The sequence below is a fragment of the Pangasianodon hypophthalmus genome, chromosome 16, assembly GCF_027358585.1.
Source record: "Pangasianodon hypophthalmus isolate fPanHyp1 chromosome 16, fPanHyp1.pri, whole genome shotgun sequence".
Lineage (NCBI taxonomy): Eukaryota > Metazoa > Chordata > Actinopteri > Siluriformes > Pangasiidae > Pangasianodon > Pangasianodon hypophthalmus.
The window spans coordinates 17,734,820-17,754,617 of NC_069725.1; the positions used below are offsets into that span (position 1 = coordinate 17,734,820).

The 19,798-nt window shown below is 38.9% G+C and overlaps 1 protein-coding gene across 1 annotated transcript in view; it reads left to right on the plus strand.

Moving 5' to 3' along the window:
- Positions 1-19,798, plus strand: part of plxna2 (plexin A2) — a 203,044-nt gene that overhangs the window by 173,171 nt on the left and 10,075 nt on the right. Inside the window, exons 23-27 of the mRNA XM_026920718.3 lie at positions 9,135-9,201; positions 9,867-10,013; positions 10,362-10,521; positions 11,619-11,722; positions 18,684-18,783. Coding sequence (XP_026776519.1) covers positions 9,135-9,201; positions 9,867-10,013; positions 10,362-10,521; positions 11,619-11,722; positions 18,684-18,783 — 578 coding nt within the window. The remainder of the gene's footprint in view (positions 1-9,134; positions 9,202-9,866; positions 10,014-10,361; positions 10,522-11,618; positions 11,723-18,683; positions 18,784-19,798) is intronic.

Genomic DNA, 19,798 nt, shown 5'->3' on the forward strand with positions numbered 1-19,798 from the left:
CAATTGTTCATCTGTTATCTCGCTCAAGCTTATGGCTTGGAACTTTATGGAAATTATTAATGAGGAGCAGAGAGAAATGTTACGATGTCCTTTTTATGCATCACTTTCTCATTCCTCACTATTTTTGCCCAGTCTCTCTTTCAGCTATTGTCTCTCGTTCCCTCTCTCTCTGGGCTCAGAATGTGGTGTGGTTGTCAGTGTCGTTTATCGTCTGTGTTCTACCACCTCATAAAACATGCAGGAGCAGCTGGGCTTCAGCCCTCTATCTCTATCTCGATCTCGATCTCTTTTTCCACATTCATCTCTCTTCTCTCTCTCTCTCTCTCTCTCTCTCTCCTTCCGGGCTTCTATCATTCGATGTTTCCACATTTGGCTTGATTTTCTGATTCCAGAATTATGTGTCAATCAACGTAAGGCCTAGTTTTTACCCAGACATTCTCAATGCTGATTTTAATGTCATATTGATTAATTAAATGAAGCTCCAAAGACTCAGACTCCTTAAGACATGATTGAGCTTAAATGAAGTTGTCTTTGTGCGGCAGGACTCCAACAAGGGCTCCAATCTGGGATCTCTCTCTCTCTCTCTCTCTCTCTCTCTCTCACTCTCCTTTATTAAATTTCCCCTGCCTTGCTCCCCTTCATTCGTTATAGTATGTTCTTCAACGTTAGGCTCATTAATAATCATGCACATGCATACATTTACAGCAGTGGAGGCAAAAGCACGGATTATGCTGTTATTTAACGTGACAGACGTGGTGTCTCCCTCATTATCAGTCGTTATTAGGAGCATAATGCTGTAATCCTCCTGTGCTGGGGGGGGAGCAACAACCAGCTTGAGAAGCCCATCGCTTTAGACAATACTTTTTTTTCCTCCTGAAATTTTCAGGGATTATCAATTCGACATGCTCCTTTTGTATTCTCTCGTGCTCGGCGCCCTTCACCCTGTCAGGAGAGGCTGGTGGAAGTGAAGAGCTAGCTGCAGCAGAGCCGCTGGAAATCTCTTCTCTCTACCCCTTCCTCTCTCTCTCTCTCTCTCTCTCTCTCTCTCTGTCATTCTCTGCTTACTGCTTTGCGATTTTATCTCTTCCTAACATGACACTTTGTTTTTGGTCTCTCTATCTGTCTTTCTGCTTGACCACACTGGCTTAAAGTAACACAATTCACAAATGTGTGTGAGTCATACATTTATCAGTCTAAGTCTAAGTCATGTCTAAGTCCTATGAGTGGATTTAATGGAATGATGCATTAAAGGGCTTGAAACTGGCTTCACTGGATAAAACACTACAGTACTTTACATTTGGATCTCAGATGTCAAAAGACCTTTTCTCTTTCTCCATTCACCATCTTTATTGTATTTACTACTCAAAGAAAAGGGATAAAAAACTTGTTTATTATGCTACAAAAGAAGAACCACCTGAAGTAGTTTGATGACATGTAACTCTACAGCATTTCCTTGAAATGAACAGAACAAAGGACGTTTATTTTTATATGAGAGACAATATGTGTGTCAGAGGCATCCCTGAGGCAGTTGCTTGTAAATGAGACATCTTGAGGAATTGTGCACAATGTCATCAGAGTGAGTAATTTATCTGCTCAAATTGACCCACATGCATTTAATAATAGTTGAACAAATAATGAGGATAAAAACTTTTGGAATGCCTGAAGTATGGTCATTTTCCATTAGGATTTTTTAAAATTTGGTTATGTAAATGTAGCATGGTCATGTAGCATGCATCCACATTCTGAGATCATCAATAAATCAATAAATAATGAGAATTTATTACAATTATACCACAGAACTATTGAATTCTTGATTCTGATTGGTCAGAAAGTGCCAATAATTATATATAACAGCACGACTGAGAAAGACATGGCTGTGATATAAATTGTACAGTTTATATTAATGCACATGTTATAATATGTTTTCGTTTCTATAGTAACAGCTCATCACAGGGACTTGTATGGTAGATGCTCCACAAACTCTAAGCCTGATGATAAGCGGATAAAAAAAATTCTGTTTTTTTTTTTTAACAGAGAAAAACATGTAATCATTGACGTGATTAAATTTTTCATTAGGAGACATTCATGAGGATTCTCATTTTTCAGAGCTTTGTAGCAGACACAAGTTTCCCAGCATGGGAATGTCTTCAGGACAGAGGAGTTTATGCTTTTATGATTTCTTGGTAAAACGACAAGCTACATTTTTTTCATCTCATTAAACTCAAAAGAGAGAAAAGGAGATGCTGGTGAGGGAATGATTATTTATCGCCGCAATAACATAACTGATAACAGGACCTATCTTATACCTTAATATGTTATTGTTCCCATAGTAACAGCTCATTCACTGGTATTGCGGGTGCGCCACAAAATCTAATAAAAATAATAAAATAATAAAATTTAAAAAAGTCTAATAAAATACCACATAAAAATGGATGTTTTTTTTAAAGAAATAAAAAATATAATCATTTAAATGATGAAAATTTCTGTAATCAGTTCGGTATCCAGTTTGATAAAAGCTATTATTATTATTATTAGTAGTAGTAGTAGTAGTAGTAGTATTATTATTATTATTTCTTTTGTCTTATTGATTTCAAGAGAGAAAAAAACCTTGAGAGGGAATGTTTATACTGTTATAACTTAAGTGATAATCAACAAAGGGGCAAACTGCTGTGGTATAAGAGGAATAAAACACATCGGAACGTGCCGTCATAGGAAAGCATTCAGCTTTAGTGTGACGATGGCACCCCTTGTTGTTGTTGATTATTTTCCTATAACAGCATGCCTGGTCATGTTTCATTCCTTTCTCACGTACTAAGTAGTAGAATTAGGAATCACTGATGAGTGTGTATGTGCTTGGAGAGAGAGTGCATAGTAAATATAGAATGAGCATTAATAATTTATGTTATAAGAAATGTTCAGTTTCTTCTCTCCTTCCCTGTGTGTTTTTCAAGCAAACATGCTTGTTGTTGAAGCATGATATTTCCATTCCATTTTCTGCATGTAAAATCAGTGTCTCTCTCAAAATCTCTCTCTCTCTCTCTCTCTCTCTCTCTCTCTCTCTCTTTGACCATCTATAGTTCTGCATGTACATATCTGAATCAGAAGGGAATGGTGGCTAAAAATGGAATGGCTCTGTTGCCTCCGGCCCTTTCTCACTCATGATGTTCACGCTGTGTGAACGCGTGTTTTTATCGTGTGTGTTTGTGTTTATGTGTGGTTTTGCGTGTGTGTGTGTGTGTGTGCGTGTGTGTGTGTGTGCATTTCTCTGAGTTTGGTAATGAGATTTTCAGCCATCCAGAGCAGCTAAGAATGGACTATTAGTGAGGAACATTGTTGTTCTGTATGTCACCCCCTCACTGAAGCATTCCTTTACCCCCATAAACACAAACTCAAACACACACACATACACACAGTGTGTAATTGGCTAATGAAACCGTGATGTTCATTAATGATACTCAATTAAAAGGCTGCAGAAAGAGTCAGAGAGAGATAAAGAGAGTGAGACTTTCTTTGAACACATTCAAATACAGAGAGACATTAAGAGGGAAGAGAAGTGGGAGAACGCACAAAAGATTTTATTTGGCTTGCTTCTCGAGGATGAGGCGAGCTCATTTAGTCGTGCAAATAGCTCCCATTAAGATCTGCCTCTGTGAGAGTGTCTTTTTTTGTTGCCTGGGGGTGCACATATGTGAATGTACGTATGTGTGTGAATATGTTTGTGTGTGTGCTCTCCGTTGGGTACATTGCTGCTGAGAGGCTCTTATGTAAAAGTGTTTAGGAAACATCTGACAGATAATGGATTTTAATAAATAATTTTTGGAGATTTGCTTTTTTTCCCTCTATTTTTTTCTGCTTTTCTCCCCTCTAATTGAAGCTCAGTTGTTTTCACTCTTCTCTGTGTGTCTGCCAAACCCACGGTTGAATAGAAAATGGGAACACGGCCATCGTCTAAAATGTTTGTCAGTTCAAGTCATATTTGTGCAAAAGAAAGCTGTATGTGTGTGTGTCTGTGTGTGTGCAGCTGTCATCCAAGTGGCTGCCTGTGATTGCAGGCAAAAGAACCTCCATCTGTCCCTGCCTGATGCAACCAATATTAAACACAGCGGTGTTCAGTTAATAGTGTGTGTGTGTGTGTGTGTGTGTATCCATCATTCTTTCAGAGAACACTTACAGTAAATAAAGATATTGTACATACTTAGAAATGTGTCTGCACACATATACACACACACATTCTGTAAATGAATATATCATATAACCAGTGGTGAATTTTGCATCAAGATTTTAACTATATAATATTATATAACTATTAATATTATATAATAATATGATATATAAAACTTTCACAAATTCAAATGTCCTCCCTCAACTAATTTAGCACTTTGATAGAATTTATTTTTGTCCGATTGGTGGTACGATTGGTGGGACGAAGTTTGAACGCTGTTTTCAATCCCAGGAGTTGTCCAGAGAATTGAACCCTGGTCCTCTTGAAAACAGCTGTGTAGTCTGAATGAGGCGTGGAAGCTATTCGCGCCAGGCCCTGCATGCCGAGTAACGTGATTGGTTCAACTTGTCCTACTGCTTCCTGTTTCTCCCTTTGCGATGCCGGGGAAAGGGTTATTATTGTTCCTGATGTACTGTATAAAACCAGAATTTCATAGGACTGGAGCACTGTAATTATCTCACCTTTGTGGTGCGAGTGCTTGTGCAGAGAACATCAAGAAAAACAATTAAAAAAAAAAAAGTCTTGTGCAGAAGTATAAATAAAATATATAATAAATAAAATTCTTATTATAAGAGAACAGCTCTTTGTTTGAAGGCATTCCTTGATGATGACATGCCATGCATCCAAAAAGTGCTGTTCATTGGCTGCTTGAAAAAAAATTAAAAATAAAGAAATAAATAAAAACACAATTGGATAAATGGTGCTAGTGCCTACCATTTTGCAAACCTGAATGCACAAATTCTAAGACCACTGATCTCAACTCACGACCAAAGAATTCTCTTACGATGTGTGATTCTAGTAAGAGCAAAAACAGGCTGAAAATTAGTGTCATTAATAGTGTAAACGCTAGTATAACTCTCCCTTCTTACGCTGCATTCGATGTACTTCAGAAGTCAGAGGTTGGAATTGCTTCATTTTTAACTGCCGTGTGTTTGAGATACAGTGTGAAAAAACATGGCTGCCTCCATTGTTCATCTTTTGTTAGCAACAAGTTAGCCAACTAACTGTGATAAATGATGTAGATTTTCCTTCTCAAAACATTGAACAGATATAGATTTAATAAGCGAATATTGTTATATGTGTTGATTGATCATAACTTGTAAATACAGTATAATTTTTTTAACAGTGAGAAATGCTACTTTGTTTACTGCTGATGCTGTGCACAGCCATGTCGAAGAGACTAGGAATTCAGAGTTGAGGGGAGCGTTTTCTTTGCTTCTTCATGGTCATAGGTCAGGAATTACAAGTTATGACCTCTAGTTGAATGCAGCATTTATGCTGTGAGATGCAGAGCCAAGACCTGTGTGTCACTTAAAGAACAAATGATGGCTGAAGGCCACCTTGTCTATGTTTTTTCCTACAAGATGTGCATAGAGGAGCAGAAGAGGGAGTGGGAAGTGATCAAGAGTATACAGATAAATCAATATATGAGTGTATTGTTATTTTGAGTGTATTGTTATTTTTCCACTCGTGTGTGTAACGTGTTCAGCATGAAGATGCTCTATTCATATACATTACAGTAAAGGAAACATTCAGTGAGGTTGTATTCAGTGAGGTTACATTCTCTCACTCACATATATTCAGCTCTCCATTCTTGTCTTGAGAGCATTATCTCTTGTGTGTGAGGGAGAGAGACCTGCAGTAAGCCTTGTTCAGCCCACCTTGTTCTTCGCCTTTCTGGCAGACAGACAGATACACACGTGCACGCTTCCATCATCTCTGAGATAATAAGAGTTATTTTCATGAGCATTAGGAGAGTCATTTTCCCTACATGCTGCTGAGTAAATTGAAGCAGAGCTATCTTTCATAGCCTTCACTGTATGTGTGTGTGTGTGTGTGTGTGTGTGTGTGTGCGTCTGTGTGTGTGTGTGTGTGTGTGTGTGTGTGTGTGTGTGTGTGCAGAAGACAAATGTATTTTTTTTTTTATCTGTCATTCCTACACTCCACAAATACAAAATTCATGCATGTTCTGATATTCCGAGGTGAAAGAAAGGCAGTGGTTTTGTGTGTGTGTGTGTGTGTGTGTGTGTGTGTGATATAGAAGAAGGAGGAAAGGTATTGGTATTCCACGGGCGTGCTGATCTGTCGGAGTGGGAGAGTAACTCTTTCATGTATTTTTCATGTTCGTTAACCACTCCTGTCTGGATGCTGTTTGTTCTCTCTCTTTTCTGTTCCCTCTCTTATTTCTCTCCCTCTTTTTCCTGTTTTTACCTTATCTTTTTTTCCTCCCCGCAACAAAAACATCAGCTCATCTCCCTTCCAAAATAATCCTCATGTGCTCTAGAGAACAGCATGAAAATCTGTTTATGAAGGATGTTTAATACAGTTCACATGGGGGAATGTGTGTGTATCCTTCGCATTGCTTCAAAGGCAAGCAAAACATGAAAGGGTCTGCGGTCAGGACACAGACGGAAAAATATGGAAATGGACAGAGAAGGATGGTGAAAAGAAGTGAAGAAGAACGAGGCAGAGAGTGAAGTGCTGCCTCTATCCTCCACACCTATACTTCACCTCTGACACTTTATATACAGTCCCCTCTGAAAGTTTTAGAATGGGGAGACCAATTCTTTTGTTTTTGCTATATATGAGATGATGGTTCAAAATTTCCGCTTTCATTTCCTGATATATACATCTAGACGTCTTAAAGAACTTGGCCTTTTGTTTGAATCCAACCATTTTTCAAGGAATCAGAAATATTTGAATATGTGACTGAAAGGTGTTAATAGCTCTGAATGTCTGCTCTTGGTTTGAGCCCTGGGTTTCGCCTGTGAAGACTGCTTTTGTTGTTAAAAAGGATAAACCAACATGAAGACCAGAGAGCTGTCTATGGGAGAAAAGCAAGTCATTTTGAATCTGAGAAAAGAGGAAAAATAGATCAGAGCCATTGCACAAGCATTGGGCATAGCCAATACATCAATTTGGATGTCTTGAAAAAGAAAGAAACCACTGGTGTTCTAACAACCAGACATCGAACAGGTCAGCCAAGGAAAATAACAGCAGTTGATGACAGAAACACTGTAAGAGCCGTAAGAAAAATGCAAAAACAACAGAGACATCACCAACAACCTCCACAGGGCATGAGTGTACGTTTCAGAAGCCACCATTTGAAGAAGACTCTATAGAATATATATATATATATATATATATATATATATATATATATATATATATATATATATATATATATATATATATATATATATAGAAGCCATACCACAAGATGCAAACCACTCATCAATCGGAAAGAATCGGAAGGCCAGATTGGAATTCACAAAGTAATAGATGAGATACAAAAGTTCTGGACCCAAGATTAACCCCTACCAAAGTGAAGGAAAGTCCAAAGAGTGGAGAAAGAAAGGATTTGCCCACAATCCAAAACATACAAGCTCATCAGTCAAGCACAGTGGAGGTAGTGTCATGGCTTGGGCTTGCATGGCTGCTTCTGAAATGGGCTCACTAACCTTTATTGATGATGTAACTCATGATGGCAGCAGCAGAATAAATTCTGAAGTCTACAGAAACATTCTGTCTGCCAATTTACAGAGAAAAGCATCCAATCTAATTGGGAGGAACTTCATCATGCAGCAAGGCAATGACCCAAAACACACTGCCAGCACAACAAATGACTTCATCAGGGGGAAAAGTGGAAGGTTTTAGACTGGCCATGTCAATCACCAGACCTTAACCCATTTGGCATGCATTTCACCTTCTGAAGAGGAGACTGAAGGGAGAAACCCCCTAAAAACAAACATGAAGCTGCTGTCAGTGGGTTGATGATGTCAGTTGGTTGCTGGCTTGATGCAGCTATTGCAAGCAAGAGATATGCAACCAAATATTAAGTATTATTTACTTTAAGACTATCTGTTCCAATACTTTTGCTCACCAAAAATTGGGCGGTCTGCCACCAAAGGTGCAATGATCTAAGTCATTCAACAATTCTAGATGTAAATATCAGGAAATGAAAGCTGAAATTCTGATCTATCATCTCATATTCATCTTTTGATCTCAAACCCAAATGGCTTTGCTGTTCCAATACTTTCAGGGGGGACTGTACTACATAATGATTGCAATACAGGACATACCACAGTAGCATGGATTACACAATTCTTGTACTTTAAGGAAGAGTGAACAATGTAATGTCAATTAGTAAAAGAACATATTTGAGACTGACCAGGAAAAACCCTTCACATGATGAAATGTTGACATTTTCTAATTTATAGTTTTAAAAACCTACAGGCTTTCCGGAACTAAAATGTGCTTCCCTTTTACATGTTTCTCAAATGCAAGCTATAGCATTTTAAAGTCTGGTGCCTACCAAAAGTCAAAAGAGAGAGATTTACCTTTAAACTTTCATTCTGACTGCACCAGAGCATGCTGACTCTCAGTATCTGATTACAAACTGAATTGCGTAGGCTTATGTCCATTTTCCTATGTCATGTGACTATCCACAAACTTGATCAAATCATGACATTCACTATGTGAGGAAATCTCACTTAGCTAGCAAGGTTTTAGACATCTTTAGGTAGACTGACTGTTTATATCACTGTCTTTGTTAAACTAACTCCTTCCCAACATGAATTTTGCAGGAAGATAGCAGAGTCAAGATTAAAATGTAAATAAAAATATTTTTTATTTCCATGTCATTTGGGTGAAATTTATTTATGGTTCCTTATTTGGGGGTGTCAAAGAATGTTATAGGCAGAAAAATCCTATTTTGTTTGCCTGATTTTAGCCATCTATTGGGTTTTCCCAGGCTAAAATATAAAATTTAGGAAATTCAATTAAAGAGTGGGAATGAGAAGAAAGTAGGACTTAACCTTAACATCCCCATGCCTCCTGAAAAAACAAAACAGAAATATAATAATTAAAAAATATATATCTATTCACAGTTTTGCTTGTTTGTGCTTTTCAGGACTGAGTCTGTGGCTGAGAAGATGCTCACCAACTGGTTCGCTTTCCTCCTTCACAAGTTCCTCAAGGTAATATCAGTAGTAGACTGATGCTTTACTCCCTCATATGACACAAAATTATTACAAACATTATGTAGATGTACTCTGTGCTAGAATTGGATTGATATAAAAAAGGTTTAATGTTTGTAAGTCCTTTTCTGGTGTGGCTCAGTGTGCATGTGTAAGTAAGATGGTGGGTGAAACATGCATCTCCTACTGGAGCTGAGCTAATCCAAGCAAGACTGAGTGCTTTCGCTAGCAGTTCCCCATGATGTGTGTGGGTGTGTGTGTACGCTTCATTTATCCAAACCTAAAACAGAGTATTTATTTAAATATTTATTATTTGAGTGCATCATTAGAAATTGAGACATACAGTAGATCGTGTATGCATATCATTTGCTTCAACGTAATGTATTTCATTAGGATAGTAATAGAATTGTCATAAAACACTGTGTTAATTGTTGTTGTTTCACAATAACCGCTTCAATAAGATGCTTAATAAGACATGTGATAAATGAGTATATTTCCTAACACAATTTAATTTGGTTGCAGTACAAAATCATGTAGACTTCCCTCAAAGCGGATAGACCAAAGAAAAACCTGACTAGCCTTCCTGAAGTAAACATATTTTTACATATGCTTTCTCTCTAATATTATTTTCTCCTTTTTTCCCCCGTCCCTCTTTTTCTCTGTAGGAGTGTGCTGGAGAGCCTTTGTTTATGCTCTATTGTGCTATAAAGCAGCAGATGGAGAAAGGGCCTATAGATGCCATCACAGGGGAAGCTCGCTACTCACTCAGTGAAGATAAGCTCATCCGACAGCAAATAGAGTACAAAACTTTGGTTAGTAGTCTAACACACTCTCACATACTGCATATGTATCACTGTGTTGAGTGGCAGCAGCGTGTATGTGCATGTGCCATGTGTATATTGTTTCCCGTGTGTATGCGTGCAAGTGTGCGCATGTGTGTGTTTTTGTGCTCGGACAGACTGTTCATTAAGCCCTAATACCCTGCTGAAGCTGAAATTGGGCTCCTGCAGTGGGTGTGAAATTAGATTTCTGGGACCAGCAAATGGCCTTTCTCTCAACCTTGCCATGTATCCAAAGCTCGGCTCCATCAGAGCACTCCAACTGTGGATTACTCTTCATCCAGATCAACCTCATCCTCATTCGTTATCTTTCTCTTTCAGATTTTGAACTGTGTGAATCCGGATAACGAGAACAGTCCGGAGATTGCAGTGAAGGTGCTGAACTGTGATACCATTACGCAGGTGAAGGAAAAGATACTGGATGCCATCTACAAGAATATGCCCTACTCTCAGAGACCCAGAGCTGTAGACATGGACCTGGGTGAGTACTTATCCCCGCGCATTAAATTGTACGGATGACACACATAGCAAATATGTTTTTCCCTGTCATTAGTTATTTCCTTGTCATTGGATGTGTGTATGTGTGATTGACAGATCTGCAGCAAGCCTCATTCAGCCTCATCTTGTTCTGTCTTCCTCGCGTACACACATGAACACGTGCACACGTACGCACACACCTCGGCAGGCTGTCATCGTTGTGGTAATCATAGTTATTGTCATGGGCATTAAGAGGATAATTTTCCCCACATGCCGCTGAGTAAATTAGCGGTCAGCTACCCCACCCACACCATAGGAGCTGAGAGAGGGCGAGGTGTCTATGTGTGTTCCCCTTTGTAAAATATACTGGTGATTTTACATTGTTCAGCCATGTTATTTGGTCAGATTTAAACAATGTTGTTTGCCTATAAAGCCAAAATTGGACCAAACCCCTCCTACTGAATTTATCAGATTAAGACTGAAGACTCATCTTTTCACTAAGCACCTGACAGAGCACTAATTTAAAAAAAAAAAAAAAAAAAACTCATTATTTTTTGTTTCTGTACCAACTCACTAACTGCACTAACTCCTCCATAATAGGGATTATGCTTATTGTTAGACCCTGATCTATTTGTACTAGCATGAGGATATGATTTTTTTATTAATGAAAACGTCTGTAAGTTGCTCTGGATAAGTTTGCTAAATGCTATATATGCAATAATTCACAGAATCCATAAAATTACACAGAAGAAATCAACTTTTCCCAATTCCCTGCCTCATTTCTGGCACACATATTTTCCACATAAATACAGCACAAAAGCTCCCCATCAGCGGTTCAAAACATCCTTCCAGCACCTTGGCTTGAACAACCGCTTCCATTGCAAGCTTTTTGGGCTTGGAACTGGCACAGCTCTGCGTGTGTGTTGTTTTTTTTTTTTTTTTACAGCCATCATCTGTGCATCTGGCGAGCGCACAGCCTAATGAGGACCATTCAACAGAGGGGAAAATCGATGATCATTTTTTCTCTGAACCTGTCTAATTCTCCATCAACGCACTCTGTAGCATTTCTTTATTTATGCATGTGTGGGTGTTGTTTTCCAGAGTGGCGTCAGGGCCGGATGGCACGAGTGGTCTTGCAGGATGAAGATATCACCACCAAGATTGAGAATGACTGGAAGAGGCTCAACACACTCATGCACTATCAGGTAAGGTTATTTTATTGTTGGTTTTAAAACTGAAAGGACTAGTTGAACATTGATATTGCTAGCCAACATATAACAAAATCAGAAAGGAACTGGCAAAGCACATAAATCCTTTTTTTCCTGGCACATGTAACTGAATATTAGAAGGCATTCAAATCACGATAGTGGTACAGAAACTCTGAACAGAAACATTTGACTCCTACACAAAGCATTTCATCTTTTCAGTCGAAATTGCATGTTCTTCTAGCTCTAGCTGCAAAGCCATGCTTTCGGTAGCATTCATCACTCAATTTGTCCAAGAATCCACCTGCTAGCACCTACGCTGCTAAGAGTTCTGTGGGTGGAGCGTTTGAGGCTGAGACTCTCTCTTTCCACTACCTGCTTTTATAGATGGGATGTGAACTTCCCAAATTTTTTTCAACCTACAGTACCCTGCTTTAAAAGCTTTTTGTTATCACGGTTTGTTTGCCCTTCAGACTGATAAAAAGCAGCACATTGATCACCAGTGAGATTGTAATTGGCAAAGTTCTGATCGTTGTGGCCGCTCAGTGTACAATATACATCAGACGGTCCGTGGGCGAGTGTCTGAGTGGTCTGAAGTAAGCAGCTTTGGAGAAAACAGATCAGAGCTTTTTTCCATCTGCATCCTTTATCAGCATTTCACATGCAGTAATGGCTATTATTAGCTGGTGGAGGGAAGAGGTGTGTGTGTGTGCGCATGTGTGTGTGTGTGTGTGTGTGAGAGAGTGACAGAGTGTGTGTGGGTTTTGACTGGAGTGTCTTGTCCGTTATGCTTATTTAACTGTGTCACCCTGCCCTTTACTTTCAAACTACTGGAGTGTATCCTTGCCCCAACTTCAGCTCTACACATTGCAAAATGAAGTGCATTACATAAATAAGGAAGGTGAAGAAATGAAAGGAAAAGTGTTCGTGAAGCACTTTTCTCTCCTGGTCATCTCTTTGTACATATCTGTCTCTCTCTCTCTCTTTCTCTCCTCTAACAGCATCATGATGGAGTGGTTGTTTGTAGACTGATGTCTCTCTGTCTCAGCTTGCTTCATTTGGTTCATCCCCTTTTTATTGCAGTCATTATTAAGAGTGAAAGCTGTGTGGAAGAGAAACACGACACATCCACAAGCAAAAATAATCCCTGTCTACAGCATTAATGATAGATCTAAAGTGATTTGTGTTTTTGACTGTCTAAACTCTTAATACAGCCTGAAAGGCTACATAGAGATCAAGAAAATGAAAGGCACAGGAGATGAGAGAGGAAGAGCAGGCGTTTGGCATCTTTTAGAGGTACATGATCACATTAACTGTGTTAAGTGGAACTTCAAATTCCTTGCCAAACATCTGGTTATGAGCCCACTAATAGAGAATAAGTATTCTTAAAGTAATAAGAGCTTTGTGTGTGTGTGTGTGTGTGTGTGTGTGTGTGTGTGGCTGTGTGTGTGGCTGACTGGGCAGATGAAACATTCATTTAAAAAAGGGAACTTGCATTAATCTGTAATTGCTTCGTTTCGTATATAGATGAGGAAGAAAGTTCTCTTCATCTGTCTCAATGCATGAGCGAATATAGAATGTCCACTCCATCCATCCCCTCCACAGAAGCAACAAGTGCACATGCCTCTGCAGACCACAGAAACGTTATAGTCAATTCTACCATGTGAACATCACCACGTATTCTCCAGAAATTGTGTATAGTAGTATCCCAAAGTCTGAGTTCACTGCAAAGCTGTTTTAATTTCAGCAGTCATGAAAAAGTAATGCAGTTTGGGATTGTTTTGATCAAGAGTGTCTCCTAACCAATCTATAAGAGAATCCTGACCAATCTCGCATGCTCCCAATGTTATTATTTTCTATTTTCAACTGTCCATGATATTTTCTAACGAATATATTTCCCAAAATATAAACATTAGTCATTTAAACAACTGTGCCCAGGATTCCGAATATTCAATACGTTTTTATGTTAATGAATGTGGACTTTCTTTGTCACACAAGCTTGCCCACATGAGAGTTAAAAATGGTCACACTACAACAGTTTGGTTGGATCTTACTGGCTCTCTGTCCCCATGAACAACTCTACCCCAAACTACCACCACCCACAAGGCCATGCCACCATCTACTGTTTACCATTAGATTTCCCCAAATTGACAATCTGCTCCTGACGAACATAGATTGATAGATATACAGTAAAATATGTTATAGTAGAGTAGGAACTTTCTTTGAAAGGAAAAGAGAGAGCAGCAGCTTTAAATGGAAATGTGATGACATGAAGCACTTGCCACTGATTACTGACTAGAACTGCACAAGGGTGATTAGTCTGTTAGGTCATCAAATAAGGATTTCATTAGCCTAGATAGCATTGCTCTCAATTTTCATCTTTCTATTAATCTCTGTATCTCCTTCTTTCTTCCTCATCAATTCGGTTAATTTCACTTACGTTCTAGCAAAACAGAAACTGAAATCAGAAACTGAGTTCTTAAGTTTGAAAGTTATTTAAAAAAAGTCACTCACTCAGTCTTTCTCAGTCCAATCAGCAGAGGTGAGATTGTTAACCTCGCACAGGTTGACTATCATTTGCAGGCGGGAAGTGTGTCCCTGAGGGGCTGCTGTACTCTTGGGGCAGCAGATGAATTTCCAATTTCAAGGATTTGAGTGGCATGAGAGATAAGAAATTAACAATTCAAATGTGCTGAGTGTGAGCTAAGAAGTGTGCCCAAGAGTGTGTGTGTAATGTGCTGAAGTGTACATCTGTTTCTTTGAGTGTCAATGGCAATGGATTCATGCCTAGAATATCTCGTACAGTATGCCACTCGGTTGTTGAAGAAGCAATTAAAAACGTGTTTTAAAACATAGCACAGGGTATGAAATTAGTCATGAAGCATCCCAACACATATTAAGCAATTGGCCTTAATCATGTCTCTGGAAGTTCTCTTTGTGCGTTGCTGCTGGTGACACATGAATAACAGATGATAATAATACACATCGATAACAGTGGTGCTATAAATATGGCATATCATTGGAATTATCAGCCCCACGGATGCATTCATTCAAATCTATTTAATGTTTTCTTGACACCTAGAGCACAGCTTCATCTGTTCCTCAGCAAGACTGAACCTCTAACAGATTTGAATTTACATTTATTCATTTGGCAGACTCTTATCCAGCATGATTTACAGTTGAACTGAGCAGATGAGGGTTAAGGGCTTTGCTCAAGGACCCAACAGTGGCAGCTTGGCAGCATCGGGATTCAAACTGACAACCTTCTAAGCTGTAGTCCAGAGCCCTAACCACTAAGCCACCACTACCTGCACCATCATATCCACAATGAAGCTGTGGCAGGGACAACACAGCTATATTCCTCAGTGTGCACATGTTTATAATAAAATAATAATAATAATAATAAATAAAATTTAAAAGAAAAAAAAAACAGTCCTATGCAAATGCATGCACAAACATTTATGGACAATGCTGAGACATAAATTGAGCAGTGGTTATTTTAACATGATTAAAACTCCCATGTAAGTCTACACTGTAGATATTTGTGATGTATTTATAAATGCATATTTGTATGGTTGTCTTAAATTGGCTTAGAGTAAATTTCCCTTTTGGGAGAAACCACTAATTATGAGATTTTTCTGCAACAGTTCGTGCTGAACTCAATGCTGGGCAGAGCAATGATGGTTTCACTTCCTGCTTGCTTGAAGGTGGCCTTTGAGTTAATGCTCTGCCTGCTCAGGGAGCTTTTGCTGATGCCCATCAGAGAAAGGCCATGGGGATCAGAGATATTGGAAAAAGGCTTGGCTTTTTGTGTTTGATTGAGGCCTTATCTCACCAAACGCTGGCCGTTTATCACTTCCACCCAGCCACTATCAGACAGCCTTCCCAGCCCAGGATTATCTCTCAAGGGCAAATCCACCTTCCTTCAATCATCTGCCATCTATCTCCATATAGACACTCCATGCTCTTCCTGCTGCTTTATGAAATACTCAGGCACAAACGCACACAGGAAGTATAAGAAAAGGGAATTTAGCAGAGATGGGGATTTTGTATTTTTGTTGTTAAAAACTAGTTTGGGGAAAAACATGTGACTGTGGAGGGATGTAGAAAAAGACACATTTGCAAGCCTCAGCAATTCCAAATCATGCTTAGACTACATTCACAGAGTCTACGCAAAGTGTGTAACACCTAGTCTTTAAGATGCTGGAATATGGCATGTTGGGCATCTTAAAGATCTAAATCACTCTCTGCCAGTTTACTTACTTTTATATTTAACACTGCGACATGGTCACGAAAGCTGTGTCCCTATGTGCCATTTCAACAAAGGACTTGATTGTGCAGCCAGAAAAAAATGAATGAACCAGAATCTTAATGTCTCTACATGACAACTACTAAATTGCAAATGCTAGAATGATAAACTGTTTTAGCATTTGCAATTTAATAGTTGTTTCAGCCCATTGAAATTGTCCAAAATGTCAGCATTCAACATTTTGGGGGTTTGTAAATTTGGACAGCATTTAAGCATTTATCTAATTCAGCAGAGAGAGTCGAGGAGCCAGAGAGATAGAGAGAGAGAGAGAGAGAGAGAGAGAGAGAGAGAGAGAGAGAATGGTGAAAGGTGCTGCTAAAGGAGCCTTTCCTAGTGTCAAGGGTGGAAGCCAGAGATACATGAAATGGAGAAAATGGGAGCATGGAGCGCAAGGGGTAGGAGTTAGAAAGAAAGGTTACCTTTTTGAGAGTCTTATAGGCAGAACGTCGACTCTGACATGATTTCTTTCACAGTCTTCCCCTCCTTCGAGTATCTCTCCAGCCAGGCCATTAGCCCCATGCAAGGTAGGATTCAGCCCTGAACTGGACACTTACTAATGGTCCTGGGGGGAGGAGGACTGGAGGAGAAAAGGAGAAAGAAGAGGAGTGAAGCAGTGCTAGGGGATTTCTGACTACAGGCAGCTTTTACACTGAGGCAACGGAAGAGAAGAGATTATGGACTCTATTACAGAGATGAGAGAGACCTGTTTTTCCCTTTGTGAAATGGACTTTCTGAAGCTTTGACTATCTTAGGCTGTTGGAGTTGACCTCTCTCTTTCTCTCTCACAAACACATACACACACACACATACTCTTTTCTGTTTTGCTCTTTCACTTCTTTTTTCAATCTAAGAATGTTAGCTGAATGCTTAAAGCTCTTGAAATAAAGTGCATTCAGACTTCATTCTTGAAATCAGATTCCCTTCATCTTACTAGTACTTATGAACGAGTAATCCGTACCTAGCCATTTGTCATTAAGGACAATGCAGGGAGCTCTGTAGGCATCCAAAGAGGTGAGCGCTGAAATGACCTCATTGAGACAAGCATGCTGAGTGGGTGGACTACAGAGAGGAGATGAAAGAAAACACGGTCAGGGGATTTACAGCAAAGCTGGACATTTGCAAGGGAAATGTTCAGATGGATGCTGGGAAATAAACTGCAACAGAAAGTTTTGGATTCTCAGTCAGGTTAAAGGGTAAAGCCTGAGTTCAACTTTTAGTGTCAGTTTTAAGCTTGAGTAATGCTAATTCTCCGTTTTGGAAATCTGGAGAATCAGCATTGACTTTCAGACGCCTGACAAAAAGCTCCTGTCTGCCTCCATTATTTCCCACCAGCTCTTTCCTTTAGCTTTCTATCCTCAAATCTGTTTATCAGGTTCCAATTTATATATAATTGTATATATCCTATTCCTCTCTTACCCCTACTCCATCATCTGTATGCTCTAGTTCATATGCTCTGCTATTATCTGTCTCTTTCATTAGCAGAAAGTCCAAGCACCTTAGTAACACCATCACCTCCTCCACACACACACACACACACACACACACACAGACACACACACACACACATACACACACACATTCTCTCTCTCTCTCTCTCTCTCTCTCTCTCTCTCTCTCTCTCATCATGCCTGATCCAGCATAACTAGCTAGTTAGCAAAGCAGAGCAGTCATAAGTTAAATGCTAACTCTGCTAATTCAAATTTCTCAGTAAATTTCTCACTAACTCAAAATTCTGCCAAACTCAAACATTTAATAATCCTTTGGAATGAATGCTAAGTCACAGTAGCAATGAAAACAAAATGTAACTAGCTAATTAAACAAGCCAATTTTTAAAAACCCTATCTAGCTAGCTAATTTAACTAGCTAAATTACAACACTTAACTAGTTGATTTACCAAACTTAAAGTTAACTCACCATATTTTGCAAATGTTCATACATAGCAAATTCTAAAGGCTGATCTTTCATTTTAATGTGGGAGGTAAATGTGGCACCTCTTCCTCTATGAATCGGTACGAAACTCCCGCAAAAGCCAACATCTTATTAAATAGAAAAAACAAAAAGAAAAATGTCATGCCGTTTGATATTTGTGATTTGTGAGTACTTTGAAGGTAAATGAAAATTTATGAGTATGAGTAAAAAGTATGTTTTGTTCTCCTGGAAATTAATTTGAGTAAGAGTACAAGTGTTCAATTTCAATAATACTTGAGTAATGTACAAATCTTCCTAAATAGTGTTTAAGTAACAAAGTAATCTCCACCTCTGAAAGCCACTGAGGACTTTCAGGGTGGTTGAAGACGACTCTCTGTGAGTATGTGCTGTCTTTTGACTGGGCTTCTATTCTCTCAGATCTAATGTATGCAGGGAACATTCACTTGTTTTATCAGCAGATAAACTATTTGCCTCACTACTCTCCTAATTGCCTCACGCTGCACTGACAGTTTGTGGAGTCAGTAACCGTGAAATGGTTCTCGACTCTTGAATAGAAGCGCTGGAACTACCGAATGAAATTGTGAAGCTTATCTTTGTGTTTGCTAGTTTCTTTCTAATATCATGTATCAATGGTTTTGCTATTATTTTCTTTATGCTTCATTAAGTAACTGAAAATGCTCCTTTACCCACTACAGTAGCAGGCCATTCTTTGTCTTTGTGCAGGTGTCAGACCGCTCTGTAGTGGCGCTGGTTCCGAAGCAGACCTCCTCCTACAACATTCCTCCCACAGCCAGCATTTCCCGCACATCCATCAGCAGATACGGTGAGTGTTTCCCAATTTGTTTCTCTGGAGCCATGAACATTGATGAGATGCCATTATCAAGGAAACGGTGCCAATTTATGCATTCCAACACATTTGCCATCTGACATCAGTTTTAGTGCATTCACAGGAAGAGCTGTAACCAGGATCAAAATATTAGTGAGGTCCACACTGAAACAGAAATTATTTCATAGTTAATATATATCACCATGCTGAATGTGTACTACATCAAGTGATCATTTTTATTTTCTGTTATGTTATTTTTTCCCTTCTTCCATAAACTGCTTGAACTCCAGTTAGGCCAGTTAATTTTATTGAGTTACATATTTTGGTTTTTAGTATTAATTTCAGCCTTCAAAATTAGGAAATTTCTCAATATCTTAGCACTTTTTCTGAAGTTTGCTTTCACATTTTTTTAAATTGACAGTGATTTGAGAAGTGAATTGACTTGATATTAAAGGAGCACATAGCAGAAAGACTATTTGATCTAGTTATTATAAATTATACATATTTTGTAAATATGTATAATTTGTAATAACTAGATAAAATTCTCATAAATCATTATGAGGTTTCCTCATTGTTGGTTGTGGCCATTTTAACAAATACCTAAAAGTCTAAAACGAACAATACAATAAAAACTACATAATTTTTTAAGATGGCCAACAAGACTGCTATGAGCCCATGTCTGCTTGAGTGCAGTTTTAAATGATGGCTCTGGTGACAGTGTTTACTAGTGTGTATGCTGCAGTTTGCTTTACAGCCTAGAGGAAGCCCTGGGGAGGCTATAGGGAGAGAGAGAGAGAGAGAGAGAGAGTGAGAGAGTACAAGCAAGTGAGAATTGATAGCATTTACCAAAAATCCCAATAATGCTGATACCTCTGCTGACTTTGGATGCCAGCCTTATTGGACACACACACATTAGCACCCCCCTTTAGCACAACTCTAAGAGAGTGCCTCAGGGCTCCCCATCTGGTCCTCTCTCGTTTTCCAGCACAGAGCTGCAGGCCTTTCTGATTGC